This window comes from Bactrocera tryoni, chromosome 3 (genome assembly GCF_016617805.1).
Source record: "Bactrocera tryoni isolate S06 chromosome 3, CSIRO_BtryS06_freeze2, whole genome shotgun sequence".
NCBI lineage: Eukaryota > Metazoa > Arthropoda > Insecta > Diptera > Tephritidae > Bactrocera > Bactrocera tryoni.
The window spans coordinates 68,270,257-68,285,382 of record NC_052501.1 but is presented as its reverse complement, the minus strand read 5'-3'; the positions used below and the strand labels follow the sequence as shown (position 1 = coordinate 68,285,382).

The 15,126-nt window shown below is 31.9% G+C and overlaps 3 protein-coding genes across 5 annotated transcripts; 1 reads left to right on the top strand and 2 right to left on the bottom strand.

Annotated features, from left to right (window-relative positions):
* Positions 1–527: 527 nt before the first annotated feature.
* LOC120770340 lies at positions 528–840 on the bottom strand. Its single transcript, XM_040097738.1, has one exon. It carries the CDS (start codon positions 771–773, stop codon positions 591–593), a length of 183 nt encoding a protein of 60 aa, XP_039953672.1. The 5' UTR covers positions 774–840; the 3' UTR covers positions 528–590.
* Positions 840–2,011, bottom strand: LOC120770339 (39S ribosomal protein L53, mitochondrial). Its single transcript, XM_040097737.1, has 3 exons — positions 1,762–2,011; positions 1,087–1,214; positions 840–1,033 (listed from the first exon to the last, which is right to left on the bottom strand). Exons 1-3 carry the CDS (start codon positions 1,905–1,907, stop codon positions 843–845), a joined length of 465 nt encoding a protein of 154 aa, XP_039953671.1. The 5' UTR covers positions 1,908–2,011; the 3' UTR covers positions 840–842.
* LOC120770338 (protein argonaute-2) lies at positions 1,294–13,575 on the top strand. Of its 3 annotated transcripts, none has more exons than XM_040097733.1 (9): positions 1,372–1,498; positions 5,761–5,835; positions 7,918–8,694; positions 8,803–9,025; positions 9,113–9,524; positions 10,407–10,746; positions 10,821–11,506; positions 11,563–11,732; positions 12,934–13,575. In XM_040097733.1, the coding sequence occupies exons 1-9, from the start codon at positions 1,372–1,374 to the stop codon at positions 13,070–13,072; spliced, it is 2,949 nt and encodes a 982-aa protein (XP_039953667.1). In that variant the 3' UTR covers positions 13,073–13,575. The 3 variants fall into 3 exon arrangements, with proteins under 3 accessions (XP_039953668.1, XP_039953667.1, XP_039953669.1); XM_040097735.1 differs by lacking the exon at positions 1,372–1,498 and adding an exon at positions 2,445–3,590 and having other exon boundaries at positions 12,934–13,072; XM_040097734.1 differs by lacking the exon at positions 5,761–5,835 and having other exon boundaries at positions 1,294–1,498; positions 12,934–13,072.
* Positions 13,576–15,126: the final 1,551 nt, after the last annotated feature.

The window sequence follows — 15,126 nt, the reverse complement described above, 5'->3', positions numbered from 1 at the left end:
ATGCATAAGATTAAACATGTCGTATTGCGAAGTATGGGTATTTTTTTCCAAAACTAAAGTAAATAGCTACTACTTCGATTTTCCTATTTTCTTCTCCGCATGAAACATAACCCGCATCCTCAGTAAAGAAAAGCTTTGGATAAAATATTATGTATTTAAATCAAAACAGGTTCATTCAAAGAAATCATTTGACCATAGATGTAACACACTTTTTAACATCATTCATAGAAAGCCAAAAAGGATCACGAAAAAGAACGTTGCTTGTATCAATTCAATAATTTATATTTAAAACTGCAACCTACAGTAAAAAAAAAGTGTTCGGATGCATTACACAAATCACCATGCTCCCTCGAATTTCTACATTTAAAGCCCTTTTCAGTGTGATCCAGACACGTTACATGAAGTTTTAATAAAGTTAGACGATGTCTATAAAGATTATACATATTTTGATAATAGTCCATACCTACATATGTATGTGTAAGTTTGTTCCTTTTGAGCATAATATTTAAAATATAAAAACCCAAATGTATATGTACATAACAGTGATCTTTATTATGCTATTTTAATAATCTTTTTTTATTTGATTAAAATTAGAATTCAACAGGCTTCAAAGTAATGAATCTCGATAATATGAATGCTACTATAATAGTAGCACATACAAAGCAAAATACGAATGTATAAAATGATTCTTCAGTGAAAATGTCGGTAAAAGCTGGTATATCTTCGTATATCTGTTCAATTACAGCTAATGTACCTTTATGTTTTTTCACCATTTTTTAAATCTTTAGAAGAAGAACTTGATGTAAAATATTTTTAGCTATGCTTTTGATTTAGCTTTGGTTTTATTTTTTCTTCGATCCTTTTTTACCACCAACACCTCCTGCTAGTTTTTGTTTTTCTGCTTTAGTAGTTACCTTTGATGTGATCTCCTCAACTGGCGCTAGCGTAGAGACGTGCTTGTTAAGTAGCTGCAAGAGTTCAAGTGTTGTCAAATTGCTGCTGACAAAACGAACTTCTTTCACTTGAGCTTTTTCTAAAAGAAAAATAACATTAGAAATTTAAAATCATGACAATATGAATCCTTACCTTGTGCGGAATCAATTAAAGAAAATTTCACCTCGGAAGGTTGACGATTGCAAACCACATCTGTTTTTATGACACAGCTGGGATTGGTAAGAGATATTTTAGGAGTTGATAGCAAAGATAGAAAATCCCTAAAGAAAGAAAAAATACATATATATGATTTTAAACATATGTTTATATATTATAAAGCTTCAGACTTGTTTTTACTATTTATTTTTAAACAGATTGTGTCGCTATATCTGAAATAGATAAAATAAAGGCCTCAAACTGACACCGACACCGACAAAGATGTCCACGGAGCGTGAGCTCGCTCCGGGAGGACCAGCACAGCTCCATACTTTACCTGTCGCTTTCTCAGATCTCGGAACTACACTACAATTGAATACCGCTGTTCGAATTATTGGCAAAGTGTATGGTAAGTATTCCACCTTAAATTTGATTTAATATTGCATGCGTATATGCCTCTTGCTTGGTCGGTTGTATAAAAAATTGCATGAATATTCTCGAAGCTTTATATTTTATATATCGTGCAATCTGACAGTCGGTGCTCCGTATTGCGCATGCCACAATATGAGTATTTCATTTTGACAATGTTGAAATAAATTACATGGTTTGGCGAATAAGGAGTAAGAGATTATAAGCGATTCGGTGTAATTGTTTGTACCGTGCTTTAGTTACCTTGTAGACCTCACATTTTCAGAAAATGGATCAAACGTAACAGTTATTCTCTTAACTCCCTTTAAATTTACACTTTTCAATTGTTTGCTTATAGCTGCAATTATCCCATTCGATCGTTTTAAAGCTCCACTGAAGGGTATAGACATTTTGTAGCCTTTTATGTTAAGTTTTTAATAAATTAATTTGTATATCTTCGTACTCGCTTTTAGTTGTTTTATAATATGGCATATTATGTTCACTTCCAAGCGCATGACATTTGCTATCAGAAGCACAGAGTTGCTCTTATTAGACTACTTCAGTGGTCTTGAAACTTATATTTGAGTTAAGATGTGAAAATTAGAATTATTTAATATTTGGAAAATTAAGATATGTCTTCAACTTTTTTATATGTAAGACTACCTAATTTTAAGTTATGAGTGTGTAAACATCATAATAAATTCCAAACTCTTCAATTTCTCCAAGTCATATGAGTTAAAAGCAACATTCGTGAAGGGTTCAAAGTTTGTGAGAATGGCAACACTTTTGCTTACGATATGGTACATCAATGTTCGAAATATTTCGAATTTATGCACACACAAACTTTATTCCGAACACCCAGGTGTACAACAGAGAAAACTCTGTAAACGATTGTTTGTAAATATATCTTATTCACTCACACCCTTTGTTTCTCAGTCCGAAATCTCGTTTAGATGTGCAAGGTGGTGGACTAAGGAAAGTCGTGTGAAGAAAGAACGTTGAGAATCGTGAAAAAATTGTTTCGAGTGCTGCTGCTGAAATTTTCAATAGAATTTTTTGCATAATGTGTGGAGGCAAAGTTAGAAAAAATATCAAAAAAGTTCAGGGCTTGTGCTAAATAATATTATGTGTATGAACTCGAATTGTAAAAATAGTTGAACTATCACAAATCAGTTCTCGAAATTAGCAAAGCACATTTTTACGTCTTCAATCGGTTGGTATGTTCGTGTGTTAAAATCAAAGGAGCCCCACTCGGAAGCAGCAGCAGCCAAATTATTAAAACGGGAATAAAAAAAAACTGCAGTTGTAGATCATCAGCAGAGGTCAATAATACAAGTTATAAATCGCGAAAGTTGAACTTTTATTGTGTTCCGTTTCATTGCTACCTGCCATTTAAGGGGGAAAACGCTAGACATATATTCCCTTCACAAATCAAATTCACAGTTACGAGCGATGCTCAAGTGTGCCAGCTTATTCCCAGTATAAACAAACAACCGATTCTCAAAGCATTTTTACTTATAATAAAATGAGTAAACACAGTTGAGTGAAAAATTGAAAAAAATATTACTACATATACATAACTATATAAATACCTACATTTATATATTAATATATCAATATATATAATGCATATTGTGCCTGAGATTGTGTTCTAGATTACTGCAAATCCAAAAACGAAGTTTGTAGTTCATCATAAACTTCAAAGTGTCTGTTAAGTGAGGTTAATATAAATGTGAGAATATTCAGTTCTTCATAAATACGTCACCACAAATTGTAATACATACAAGATTTTGTGTACTACGAACAGGCAGCTAAACAATAAACTAAAAAAAAATACATTTTATTGAATTAAGAGAATTAAACGAATTCCAACATTTAAGTGATAGTAAGAAGGCTGAAATATTTATTTAGCAATAAAAGCAAATGTGCTGAAGTAAAATCGATAATATTAAACAATTAAAAAAGCAAGTTAGAACTGCGGTATTTATAATAATTACAACTCAATACGAAAAAGACTCATTTTAACGTTTAGTAAATATAAAGTTACAAATCGTACTAAAAATAATTTCGAAAAATGTATCCACACGGACAGCGTAAGTTTAAAATTCCCGAATCTATATAACTACGTAGTGACAGATATTACTTACTATTAACGTACTATATATACAATATCACTGACTTAGTACTAAGATATTCGATATGTATTACAAACTATGATAAAGAATGCACATTCTTGTTCATTTGTTGATCTGGAACATTAAATGTTAAGATAATATTGGTGTGATAACTTTTAGCAAGTCATTATGGCTTTTGTTAAAATATTAAATAAAGATAAAACAACACCAATTATTAATATCAAGGGGTAATGGGTCCAAATGGTTAAGGGTCTTCAACTAGGAGAATATAGTAACAATGGAATTTGAATGTGGCCTTCAACCTGCAGTCTCTTGGGGCTCCATCGTTGGTTTTAGGAACATAGCTTAATAAGTCATTAAAGTCTTATATATGGACAGAATGGTAGGCCATTCACATTTTATTAATAGTATAGTGTTCTGCCAAACTAAATTGTTGGTAATCTACAGATTTTTTTTTCAATAAACATTATAAGATTATATATATATTTTTATAAATTCTCCTTATATATAACTTATACATTATAAATTTTTTATGGCCGACGGAAAATTATATTAGAGTGATCAATTTTCTGAACGTGGTTAAGTTCAATCAACATATGCATACCGCATTTTTGTTTGTTTTCTTTAGGGAACATAAGATTTCGTTCTTATTCACATCTATCTCAAAAATTAATGTTATTTAGCCCGCAAAGGAAAAGATCATACCGTGGCATCGGTAAACCGCCACTGGTACTACAGAACTTATTAATAATGTACATAGATATTTAAAAGTTTGGAGATTGTTTTACAATACAAAACCATTCGTAAACATTAATAAATGTAGCATTTTATCAAATTTGCGTTATTGTTTTAGTACTAATAATAATCTAAATAGAATAGCAAACCTTGAGTCATTCTAATAAATATATCTGCTCTTTAAATACATAGTGGTTTTAATACTTTGTCATAAATATTCAATTTAGATGTTTTACACCACTCTGAAAATTTGTAAAATTTTAAAAATGTTTTGATTTATATATAATTAACCTATAAAAATATTTTGCTTGTATCTATTTAATGATGAGCAATATTTGCTATATAAAATTTAACTAGTTGAACATATTTTCCCATCCCATACAACTACTTTTGTCACACTCTCAAAAGATGATTTAGATAGCATTTAAATGAAATGAAATTAGAAACTTTTTAGAGAGTTTAAATATCTGAAACTTACTTGTTTATTTTAAAAAGAAAAACGCGGTCAAATAGTATAGTATGTATTGTCACTAGTATATAAATATATGTATGTAAATATATACGTACGTATAACATCTATAAGTATATGTGAGTGTTTATATACATGTACATAAGTTTTTTTATCTTATCAGATAGGAATAAAAGAACTTGACGAAACGAAATTATGTCAGCTGCATGGAGAAACCATTGTTTTAACAGTTTAAAAAGACATGACATATTAAATAAGAAAAAAATTACTTCGTTTAACACTATTTAGTATATCTATGTAATATTTATTTCAAACACGGAATCAAAATCAGTGCCTTAATAATTATTTATATTATATAAGAATGTTTTTTTAAGGGTGATTACTTTTACGCCTTGTTGGTGTACTTAGCTCCCACTATAAACAATGTTTTTATATACAAAAAACTGTAGCATAAATTAATTTAAACATTTTTATGGGGAACTATACACTATATGTATATCAAAACGTATCAATGCATTAAGGAATATGTATGTATATTTAGTGTTAGAGTTACTCATGATATATTAATTTCATAGATGAATTATATTATTATATAGGTACTATTTATTATACAATATTAGAGGATGTATATAATATGTACAAACATATGTGTGTATGTTTATGCTTTTAATTTAAGATTAATATTATTACATATGTATGTATACATATTTTATTAAATGGTGCTTCGCATAATATTAATGGTACTAATTCCTCTATTTTATCATCCAATCACATTCCTTCCGAATCAATTGAATTCACATAAATTTCAAATTGGATTCACGTTCATATTTTTCGTTTCTTTATTTTTTATGCACTTTTTATTTTTATTTTTACAACTAAATTGTGTATTCTTTTTGATTTTTTCTTTTTATTTTTCAATTATAGAATCTCAATGGACACCTTCGCCCCCGCGGCCTCAGAGCCCCACTCAATCGCAGACCAGTTTCGAAAACCTCACATGTAAATTGAATTGAAATTATTTAAAAATTGAAAATTTTGAAATTAGTGATTTGAAATGTTTTCTATATTGGCTGACAAAAATTCTCTTTAGTTTCGTTTATTTGCTTGAACATCATTTTTGTTTTTATTATTAAACCTGTATACTTTGGTTGGTTTGTCTTTTGTCCTACGTTATTTCCTAATCGCATTATTGTAACTAAACACATTCTCAAACGTATTGCATAATTACTAATAATATAAACAGGGTTATTGCGGAATCTGATAATTGTCGGAATCAGTATTGAAACCGATAAACATTTGTAGTAGTTATCATGAATTTTTGATATTATTGATTAAAATGTTCGAATCAGAGTTTATTGATTTTCGTTGACATGAAAATGTTATAGTTGATTCGAATATGTTTTGCTTACTTTCGAGAAGACGAAAACCCAATCATGCATCATAAAAAATCAGAATTGATTTGTAATTCTGAGAGCTAAGCAAATATGTCGTGAATTCTTCAACAACCCTGAAATTGTAGATATATGTATGTACTCTTATATTTTTTATATGTAAAATTTTAAACTAACCACAGTTTTATTGGAATTATTAAAAAATATATTTATGCATATTTAATGTAATAATATATTGCAAATGGAATTTTCATCGGATAATACATGTAATTTAACTCTTTAATGCAAATATTTTTTTAATAAGCGTTAGTTTGAGGGATATATGTTCGTACAGAACTATAAATAATTTAACTGTTTCAAAATTAGACAAATATTGCGAATGCTTACCGATCCAAACCGGATTAGATCGCCGAAATAACAGCCCTTGACTGGATAAAATCGGACTCAATTCTGCCAACGTAATATTGGCTGCCGTGGCATGCTAAAAACTTCGCTTAAAAGGTGAACATTCTCTAGAAGTTTTTTAACAGGAAAATAGCGCCAAGGATCAGATTCGTAAAATAAGGGCGATGTTGAATGAATTCGAAGCCTAATTCAAGCCATTTTGTCAACGTTTATATTGATGTGTGCCACGGTGAATTAAACGTTTGTGTGATCTCTCTTAACACCCGCTTTGTTAACGTTACTAGCGACGATCTTTTGGCCCCTTTAGCGCGTAACAATCTCGAAAAAGTCTATTTTAAGGACATGTAATATCAGTTTGTGGATATTTTTATTTTCATCTCTATTACGTTCTTTTGGTGGTCGACTCAGAAAAGTGTTTCCACTCTATTTCGGGCTTTTTATGCTTCTAGACATTATTCTTCATGTATTCGATAATCTTAAAAGCTTATAAAAAACGTAACTTTTATCAGTTTGCTTTACTTAAGTTCAGAAATTACAATTGATAACTGTGGCATATACATAAATTAAATAATAAAAAAGCCATAATAATAAAAGAATGTAATCTAAACATTAGGAAATTAAAAACCTGCTTGGATCGATTTTAATTACATTAGTTGAGAACAATGTTGTATTTTTATATGTTGTTGTATCGTTGTTGTTGTAGCGGCATAATTCTGCCGAGTTGACAGTACTTGACCGGATAAGAAATTGGGGTCCGTTCCGGTTTCGTAGGCCCCACTGTCGTGGGAACGGTTTAGATTTTAATCGATTTTATTGGCTTTTATTTTTTTTTTTTCAAATTTTAGGTAATATATATGTAAATTTATTGGTTTTAATAAACAATAAAATCAAACTAACTATAATTTGTGATTTGTCGATAATTATTTTTACTGTAAAAGAAAATATTAAAATGTTTGTAAACTAAATGAATACTGCTAGAAGTGTCGTGGTACAATGATATTCCTCCTTTTTAGCAATAATCATTTTTTTGTTTTTAGAGGACTTACATATGCTCGAGTATATAAAGACTCTTTTTTTTATTAGCCACAGTATTAATACTAATCCATAGCAAATTTACAGTAGATTATCTATTACTAATCGCATTCATTTTGACGTGCGTAGTTTATTTGTTATTTGAAGCTTCTATAGCAGACCATTGCCTTTAATCGTAGTTTTTATTATTTTTATTTATGATATGTATTATGTTAATTTTATACAACTAACAAAATTTGATGGTCTATAACAGCGCCACCAGCTACCGGTTCATCAGTGAATCCCACCGCCGTGACCAGCCCGAGTGCGCAAAATGTGGCCGTTGGAGGCGCAACTGTGGGTGGCGCTGGTGCCGCTGGTCTGGCTACACAAGCCTCCGCAGTCGCCTCGCCATTGGGTGCGACAGCTGCCGCTTCGCCCACCACGCAACCTGAACTGCCAGTATTCACGTGTCCGCGCAGGCCAAATTTGGGACGTGAAGGCCGACCCATAGTTTTACGCGCCAATCACTTTCAGGTGTCTATGCCGCGCGGTTATGTACATCACTACGATATCAATATACAGCCGGACAAGTGTCCGCGCAAAGTGAATCGCGAAATCATAGAGACTATGGTACATGCATACAGCAAAATATTCGGTGTTCTAAAGCCAGTATTTGATGGACGTAATAATTTATATACGCGTGACCCGCTTCCCATCGGTAACGATCGCTTGGAATTGGAAGTAACACTACCAGGCGAAGGGAAAGATCGTATATTCCGCGTGACGATTAAATGGATGGCTCAAGTGTCGCTTTTTAATTTAGAGGAAGCTTTAGAGGGACGTACACGCCAGATACCATATGATGCAATACTTGCATTAGATGTTGTCATGAGACATTTGCCGAGTATGACCTACACTCCTGTAGGTCGGAGCTTCTTTAGCTCGCCCGATGGTTACTATCATCCCTTGGGTGGTGGCCGTGAAGTTTGGTTTGGTTTTCATCAAAGTGTGCGTCCTTCCCAATGGAAAATGATGTTAAATATTGACGGTGAGTGTGACAAGAAAAATATTACTTAAAATTTACCAAACAATTAAAAAATATATATTATTACTAGGTTTGTGTTTTTTTTCTAACAATTGTTGTCGTTTCTTTTAGTTTCGGCAACGGCATTTTATAAAGCGCAGCCCGTAATAGATTTTATGTGCGAGGTACTCGACATACGAGATATTAACGAGCAAAGAAAACCGCTGACCGATTCACAGCGCGTGAAATTTACAAAAGAAATCAAAGGTCTTAAGATTGAAATTACCCATTGTGGTGCCATGCGTCGCAAATATCGTGTATGCAATGTTACACGTCGTCCAGCACAAATGCAATCGTGAGTGTTTAAATTTATAAATTTTATTACTATTTATTTATTTCTATATTATTATACATATATATTTTTTTTAATTCATTATTTTAGGTTCCCCCTTCAGCTAGAAAATGGTCAAACTGTTGAGTGTACTGTAGCAAAGTACTTCTTGGATAAGTATCGTATGAAATTGCGTTATCCACATTTGCCATGTCTTCAGGTAGGACAGGAACATAAGCATACATATTTACCCTTGGAAGTTTGTAATATTGTCGCCGGTCAACGTTGCATAAAAAAACTCACCGATATGCAAACGTCGACAATGATTAAAGCTACAGCACGTTCGGCTCCCGATCGTGAACGTGAAATCAATAATTTAGTTAAAAGAGCCGACTTCAATAACGATTCATATGTTCAGGAATTCGGCCTGACCATTTCGAACTCTATGATGGAAGTACGTGGGCGTGTGCTACCACCGCCAAAACTACAATACGGCGGACGTGTATCAAGTATGACTGGACAGGTGAGTTGAAAAGACATTAGTGGACCGTTATATTCTTTGGCACGCCAAAGGTTTGCAAATAATATATTAGAATAGAATTAACATTTGAATTATATTTTTTAATTCCAAAAATTTTAATTATTTTTATTTTTAATCGTAAATATCGTATTGAAAAATTTTAATTCCAAACTTGTAATTCAAATTAAAGAAAAGTAATTGTTTTTGGTATTTATATTTTTTCGTATTCTAACATTTTGGTTACATTTTGAAATGTAAGTTTTTGATGAAATATCAGCACAGTTTAGCTTTTTTTGACTTATATACATAAATTTCATTGCTTTTATTTATACTTTTCATTCCAGCTCTTAATTAAATTTTTTTGTATATTTGTTAATCCAATCATTAAATTAAAAAAAATCTCAATTTTTAATCTCAAACGACTAGAATTTCAATTATTTTGTTTTTAATTTTTTTTTTAAATCAATCAAATTATTTTTTAATTTCATTACTTCTTTTAAATTGCAAAATTACTAACACTAATTTTTAATTTATAAAATATTTTCTTAATTTTTATTTCAAGTCATATTTTAATTTTTATTGTTAAATTAAAAAATACAATTTTCTCTTCATAACACATTTTTTGGATTAAAAATTAAATTTTCAATTATATATATATTTTTTTGTAATCAATTAAAAATTTAATTTTTAATACAAATATTTTGAATTAAAAAGTCGCAACCTTAGCTACATTTACATATATGGCTACCATTTTTTATTTATGTTTACCATTGTTTATTCCCATCTGATCGGAGTTTACCGACATAGCCTGCATTTGTACGATTTTTATGATGTCACATATCAAGATATGACCGTTATATAACTTATGCTTTTATTCCCGAACAGCAACTTTTCCCACCCCAAAATAAGGTCAGCTTGGCTTCACCCAATCAAGGTGTCTGGGATATGCGCGGTAAACAATTTTTCACCGGCGTGGAAATTCGTGTTTGGGCTATCGCCTGTTTTGCACCACAAAGAACCGTGCGTGAAGATGCTTTGCGAAATTTTACTCAACAATTGCAGAAAATTTCCAACGACGCTGGTATGCCCATAATCGGACAGCCGTGCTTCTGCAAATACGCCACCGGTCCGGATCAAGTTGAGCCCATGTTTAGATATTTGAAGAATTCGTTCAATGCTCTGCAGTTGGTGGTTGTTGTGCTACCTGGAAAAACACCTGTTTATGGTAATACAAATATTTTCGTAAATGATAAACATAATGCAAATACTCATTGTACTTTTCCCCCCCCTAATTAACAGCTGAGGTAAAACGCGTTGGTGACACAGTATTGGGCATGGCAACACAGTGTGTTCAGGCTAAGAATGTTAATAAAACATCACCGCAAACTTTGTCAAATCTTTGCCTCAAGATTAATGTGAAATTGGGTGGCATCAATTCCATATTGGTACCGTCGATCCGCCCGAAGGTTTTCAATGAACCAGTTATCTTCCTGGGCGCAGATGTCACCCATCCTCCAGCCGGTGATAATAAGAAACCTTCGATTGCCGCAGTTGTTGGCTCTATGGATGCGCATCCATCACGCTATGCCGCTACAGTACGCGTGCAACAGCATCGTCAGGAGATTATACAAGAACTCAGTAGCATGGTGCGCGAATTGTTGATTATGTTTTACAAATCCACTGGCGGTTATAAGCCCCATCGCATTATATTATATCGTGACGGTGTTTCGGAGGGTCAATTCCCGCACGTCTTGCAACATGAGTTAACCGCCATTCGCGAGGCGTGCATTAAACTGGAAGCAGAATATCGCCCAGGCATTACATTTATTGTGGTTCAAAAGCGACATCATACGCGTCTCTTTTGCGCAGAGAAAAAAGAACAGAGCGGCAAGTCTGGCAACATACCGGCTGGCACAACAGTGGATGTCGGTATAACGCACCCGACCGAATTCGATTTTTATCTTTGCAGTCATCAAGGCATACAAGTAAATATTAGCTTAATATTGTGTTGAAAATTTAACTAACAAAGGAATTTTCACAGGGAACAAGCCGACCTTCGCATTATCACGTATTGTGGGATGACAATCATTTTGATTCCGATGAACTCCAATGTTTGACATATCAACTGTGTCACACTTATGTAAGGTGTACACGCTCCGTGTCGATACCAGCACCCGCCTACTATGCCCATTTAGTAGCTTTCAGAGCTAGGTTTGTATAATATCATTTTGTTTACCTCGAAGAGGATGTATTAAGTTTGCTAAAAAGATAAAACACCCAGAAATTATATATATAAATGACGAGCGTGACGTGACGAGTATGTTATAATATGTTAATGAGATGAGTCGATTTAACTCTGCTCATTTGTCTGTCCGCCTGTATATATTTTTGAGATGGTCTTCAGCTCCTTCGGCGAATTTTGTTTAATCTCTTGGATCGACTGATAACGAGTTTTACGGAGCGGCAATTTCACTTTGGGGAACAAGAAAAAATCACACGGGGCCAAATCCGGTGACTACGATGGTTGATCGATGATATTCATTGCGTTTTTGGTTGTAAGTTTGGTCACAATCGTGGCTAGAAGCGATGATGCATTATCATCGTGTAAAATCCATGTTTTCCACATTTTCAGCCACTTCAACGGTTGTTCTCGCGCAAACGCCTCAATATGGTGAAATAAATATACCTGCATAATTACCGTCTGTTTCTCTGCAACAAATTCATGATGCACTAAACCACGAATATCGGCGTGGTTTTTTGGTTTCGGTTCGTTTTTTTTGTTTGCTTGTCAAACTCATAAACTCATGTCTCATCGGAAAGCAAAATGTATTAATTTTAATAAATTATTTTTAAAATCCTTTCGAGCTTTGGTAGAAGCATCTCATCCATCGCCATCTGTTTGTCAGTAGCGAAATGTATCACATTGTCACAGCTGATTTAAACACTACAAAGAAAAAAATGTAAACAAACCAAAAAAATTAAAAGCAATGCATCTGAATTCACCTAACAATCGACTTCCAAAATTAAAAAAATGGAAAATATTTAAAACAAGACAGTTTTTATAAAAGAATACGATATTACAATATTTTATTTTAACAAATACAGTTGAACTTCCCTAACTCGAATCACCAAAATCCACAAAAAAGCTTTTAGTTAAAGAAACTTCGAGTTACGGTAGGAAATTTGTATAAAATGCTACTTCTATTGCCAATTCAAGAGTTCGAGTTATGGAAATTAAGCTGTATTAAATGAAGTGATTCTTTTAATATAAAAAATGGCTGTATTATATATCACTAACTGCACTGAGAACAGACTAGATTATCAACATTAATTTTAACAGAAATATTGTTATTGTATGAAAAATTAAGGCTCCTAATTTCTTTATTGATTCAAACGCTTTGTTTCTTCTTAGATACCATCTAGTTGAGAAGGAACACGATTCAGGCGAAGGATCTCATCAAAGCGGTTGCTCTGAAGACCGCACACCTGGCGCAATGGCACGTGCTATAACGGTGCATGCCGACACGAAAAAGGTCATGTACTTTGCTTAAAGGAACTTTGGATTCTTTTTTATTTTTTGAAGCATACTATTGTAACATTAAAAGTGTACTATAATACAATTAGTTAATATGGAGAATTCATGCTCCGTTCAGTACGCTGAAATGAGCAACAATTCAATAACAACTACAGATTAGTAAAGAATGCTATGGAAAATAGTTGTTAGGCAAATAACAACACAAATCGATGCATTATTTTACTAGAGATAAGTATACAAAATTGTATATTAATTAAAAATCTGCAACAAGGCTATGTAGTGAATACAACGTGCAACTGCAGCAGAACAATAAGTTGAAATGATTTTTTAACATACAATCAATCCTTGTCTAAGCGATTCTGTTTCTTCCAACGCTGTTTGTTTTGTTCTTGCTTGGAGTTAACATTTACAAATTTCGCAAATTTTTCAACTTCTTCGCATATACTGCATGATTTATAGAAAAGCAAAATTTTGAAAACGCTATAATAATTCCAATTTTATAAAAAAAGTAAAATTTTGAAAACGCTATAATAATTCCAATTTTGCTTTTTTTATAAATCATGAAGTACATATATGCGAAGAAGTTGAAAAATTTGCGAAATTTGTTTATATACATACATATATACTTTATTTCCATTGCTTTTCTAAATATAACTATAACAATAATGTTTATTAATTTATGTAATATTACACTGTGCTACACAAATATGAACCGATTGTGTCTACTACATGAATTCTACATATTAACTAATTGTATTATAATACACTTGTAACCAGCTCTCGACATACGTTTACTATGTATATATGTAGTTGGAATTTTTTATTATTTTAATATTTGTTTATAATATGAATATAAACTATTTTTATTTTGTACACGTACATCTCCCATAAAGTGAATAGCTTTATAATAATTCAAATGTTAATTCAATTATTTTTTATTTAATGTATTAATTGTGCAACCCTGTTTCTGACGGGTATCTACAAAAGAATGCATTTGTAATTAATTGCTGTACCGATTTGCATAGTTACCCAAAACTCGAAGTATCACGAATATTCGAAGCTTTCTCAATGAACTCAATTGCATTTCAATATATTTGAAATGTGTTTTACAATGGTACAATTATTTAAAATAAATAAATACAAAAAAAAACGAAATACATTCATTGTGCTGATAAAGAATAAATTAACTTCCGTTTTAAGTTTGCCACAACACGTCGTCATCCGTCTCCGCATTAGTACCTTCCCTGTGTAGTGCATATTACACGCAAATTTACGCTGTAGGTAAATGTAAACTCCAAGCAAAAACAAAACAAACACAAAGTAACACAATGTCACTTACGTTTAATTGAACGTCAATGAACTTTAATTTAGTTAAGTCTAGTTTTTAAGCACCTGAGCTGGGCAATTCTACGCAGCTATAATGGCCAATTTATATATATATTTCTCTCAATCAATTATATGTCAATTAATTTGCTCGTTTTTCACGAATTGCACGAAAATTAGAAAATCGGAAAACGCAAGTTAGAAACTCATACAAACAATTATAAGCGAATAACTTTGTACTCAAAACCCACAGTAAAAGGCAACACTCATACTTATATACATATTTTGTGTTTTTCGCATTTAGTAAAGTTATCAAATAAGACGTTAAGTTCAAATACTTCAAAAATGTATTCATGGTAATATTATTATATTTTCTCATACTTTTAAGTATTGCAAACCTTATCGTAATTTCGAAGAAAAATGTGCCAAAATTTTGTATATTGTATTGTAAATCGTTAAATAGTTTCCAAAAACCAACTCAGAGTAATTTTGATTTCCCAAAACTTGCGTGTGTATTTATTATTATTTGTTTTTGCATAGTTTCCTGTAATCTCTTGTGTTAAATCTCATGTATCCATATCACATGCACATGCACCTGCTCTACACAATAAAAGTAAAATGAGTAAATTTTCGATATTTAAACGAATATGTTTTAACAATAATAACTTAAGCATAAAAATACATAATTACTTGCATACATACATATACATAATTATTTCGCATTAAGTCTTAGTTATACAAAACTGT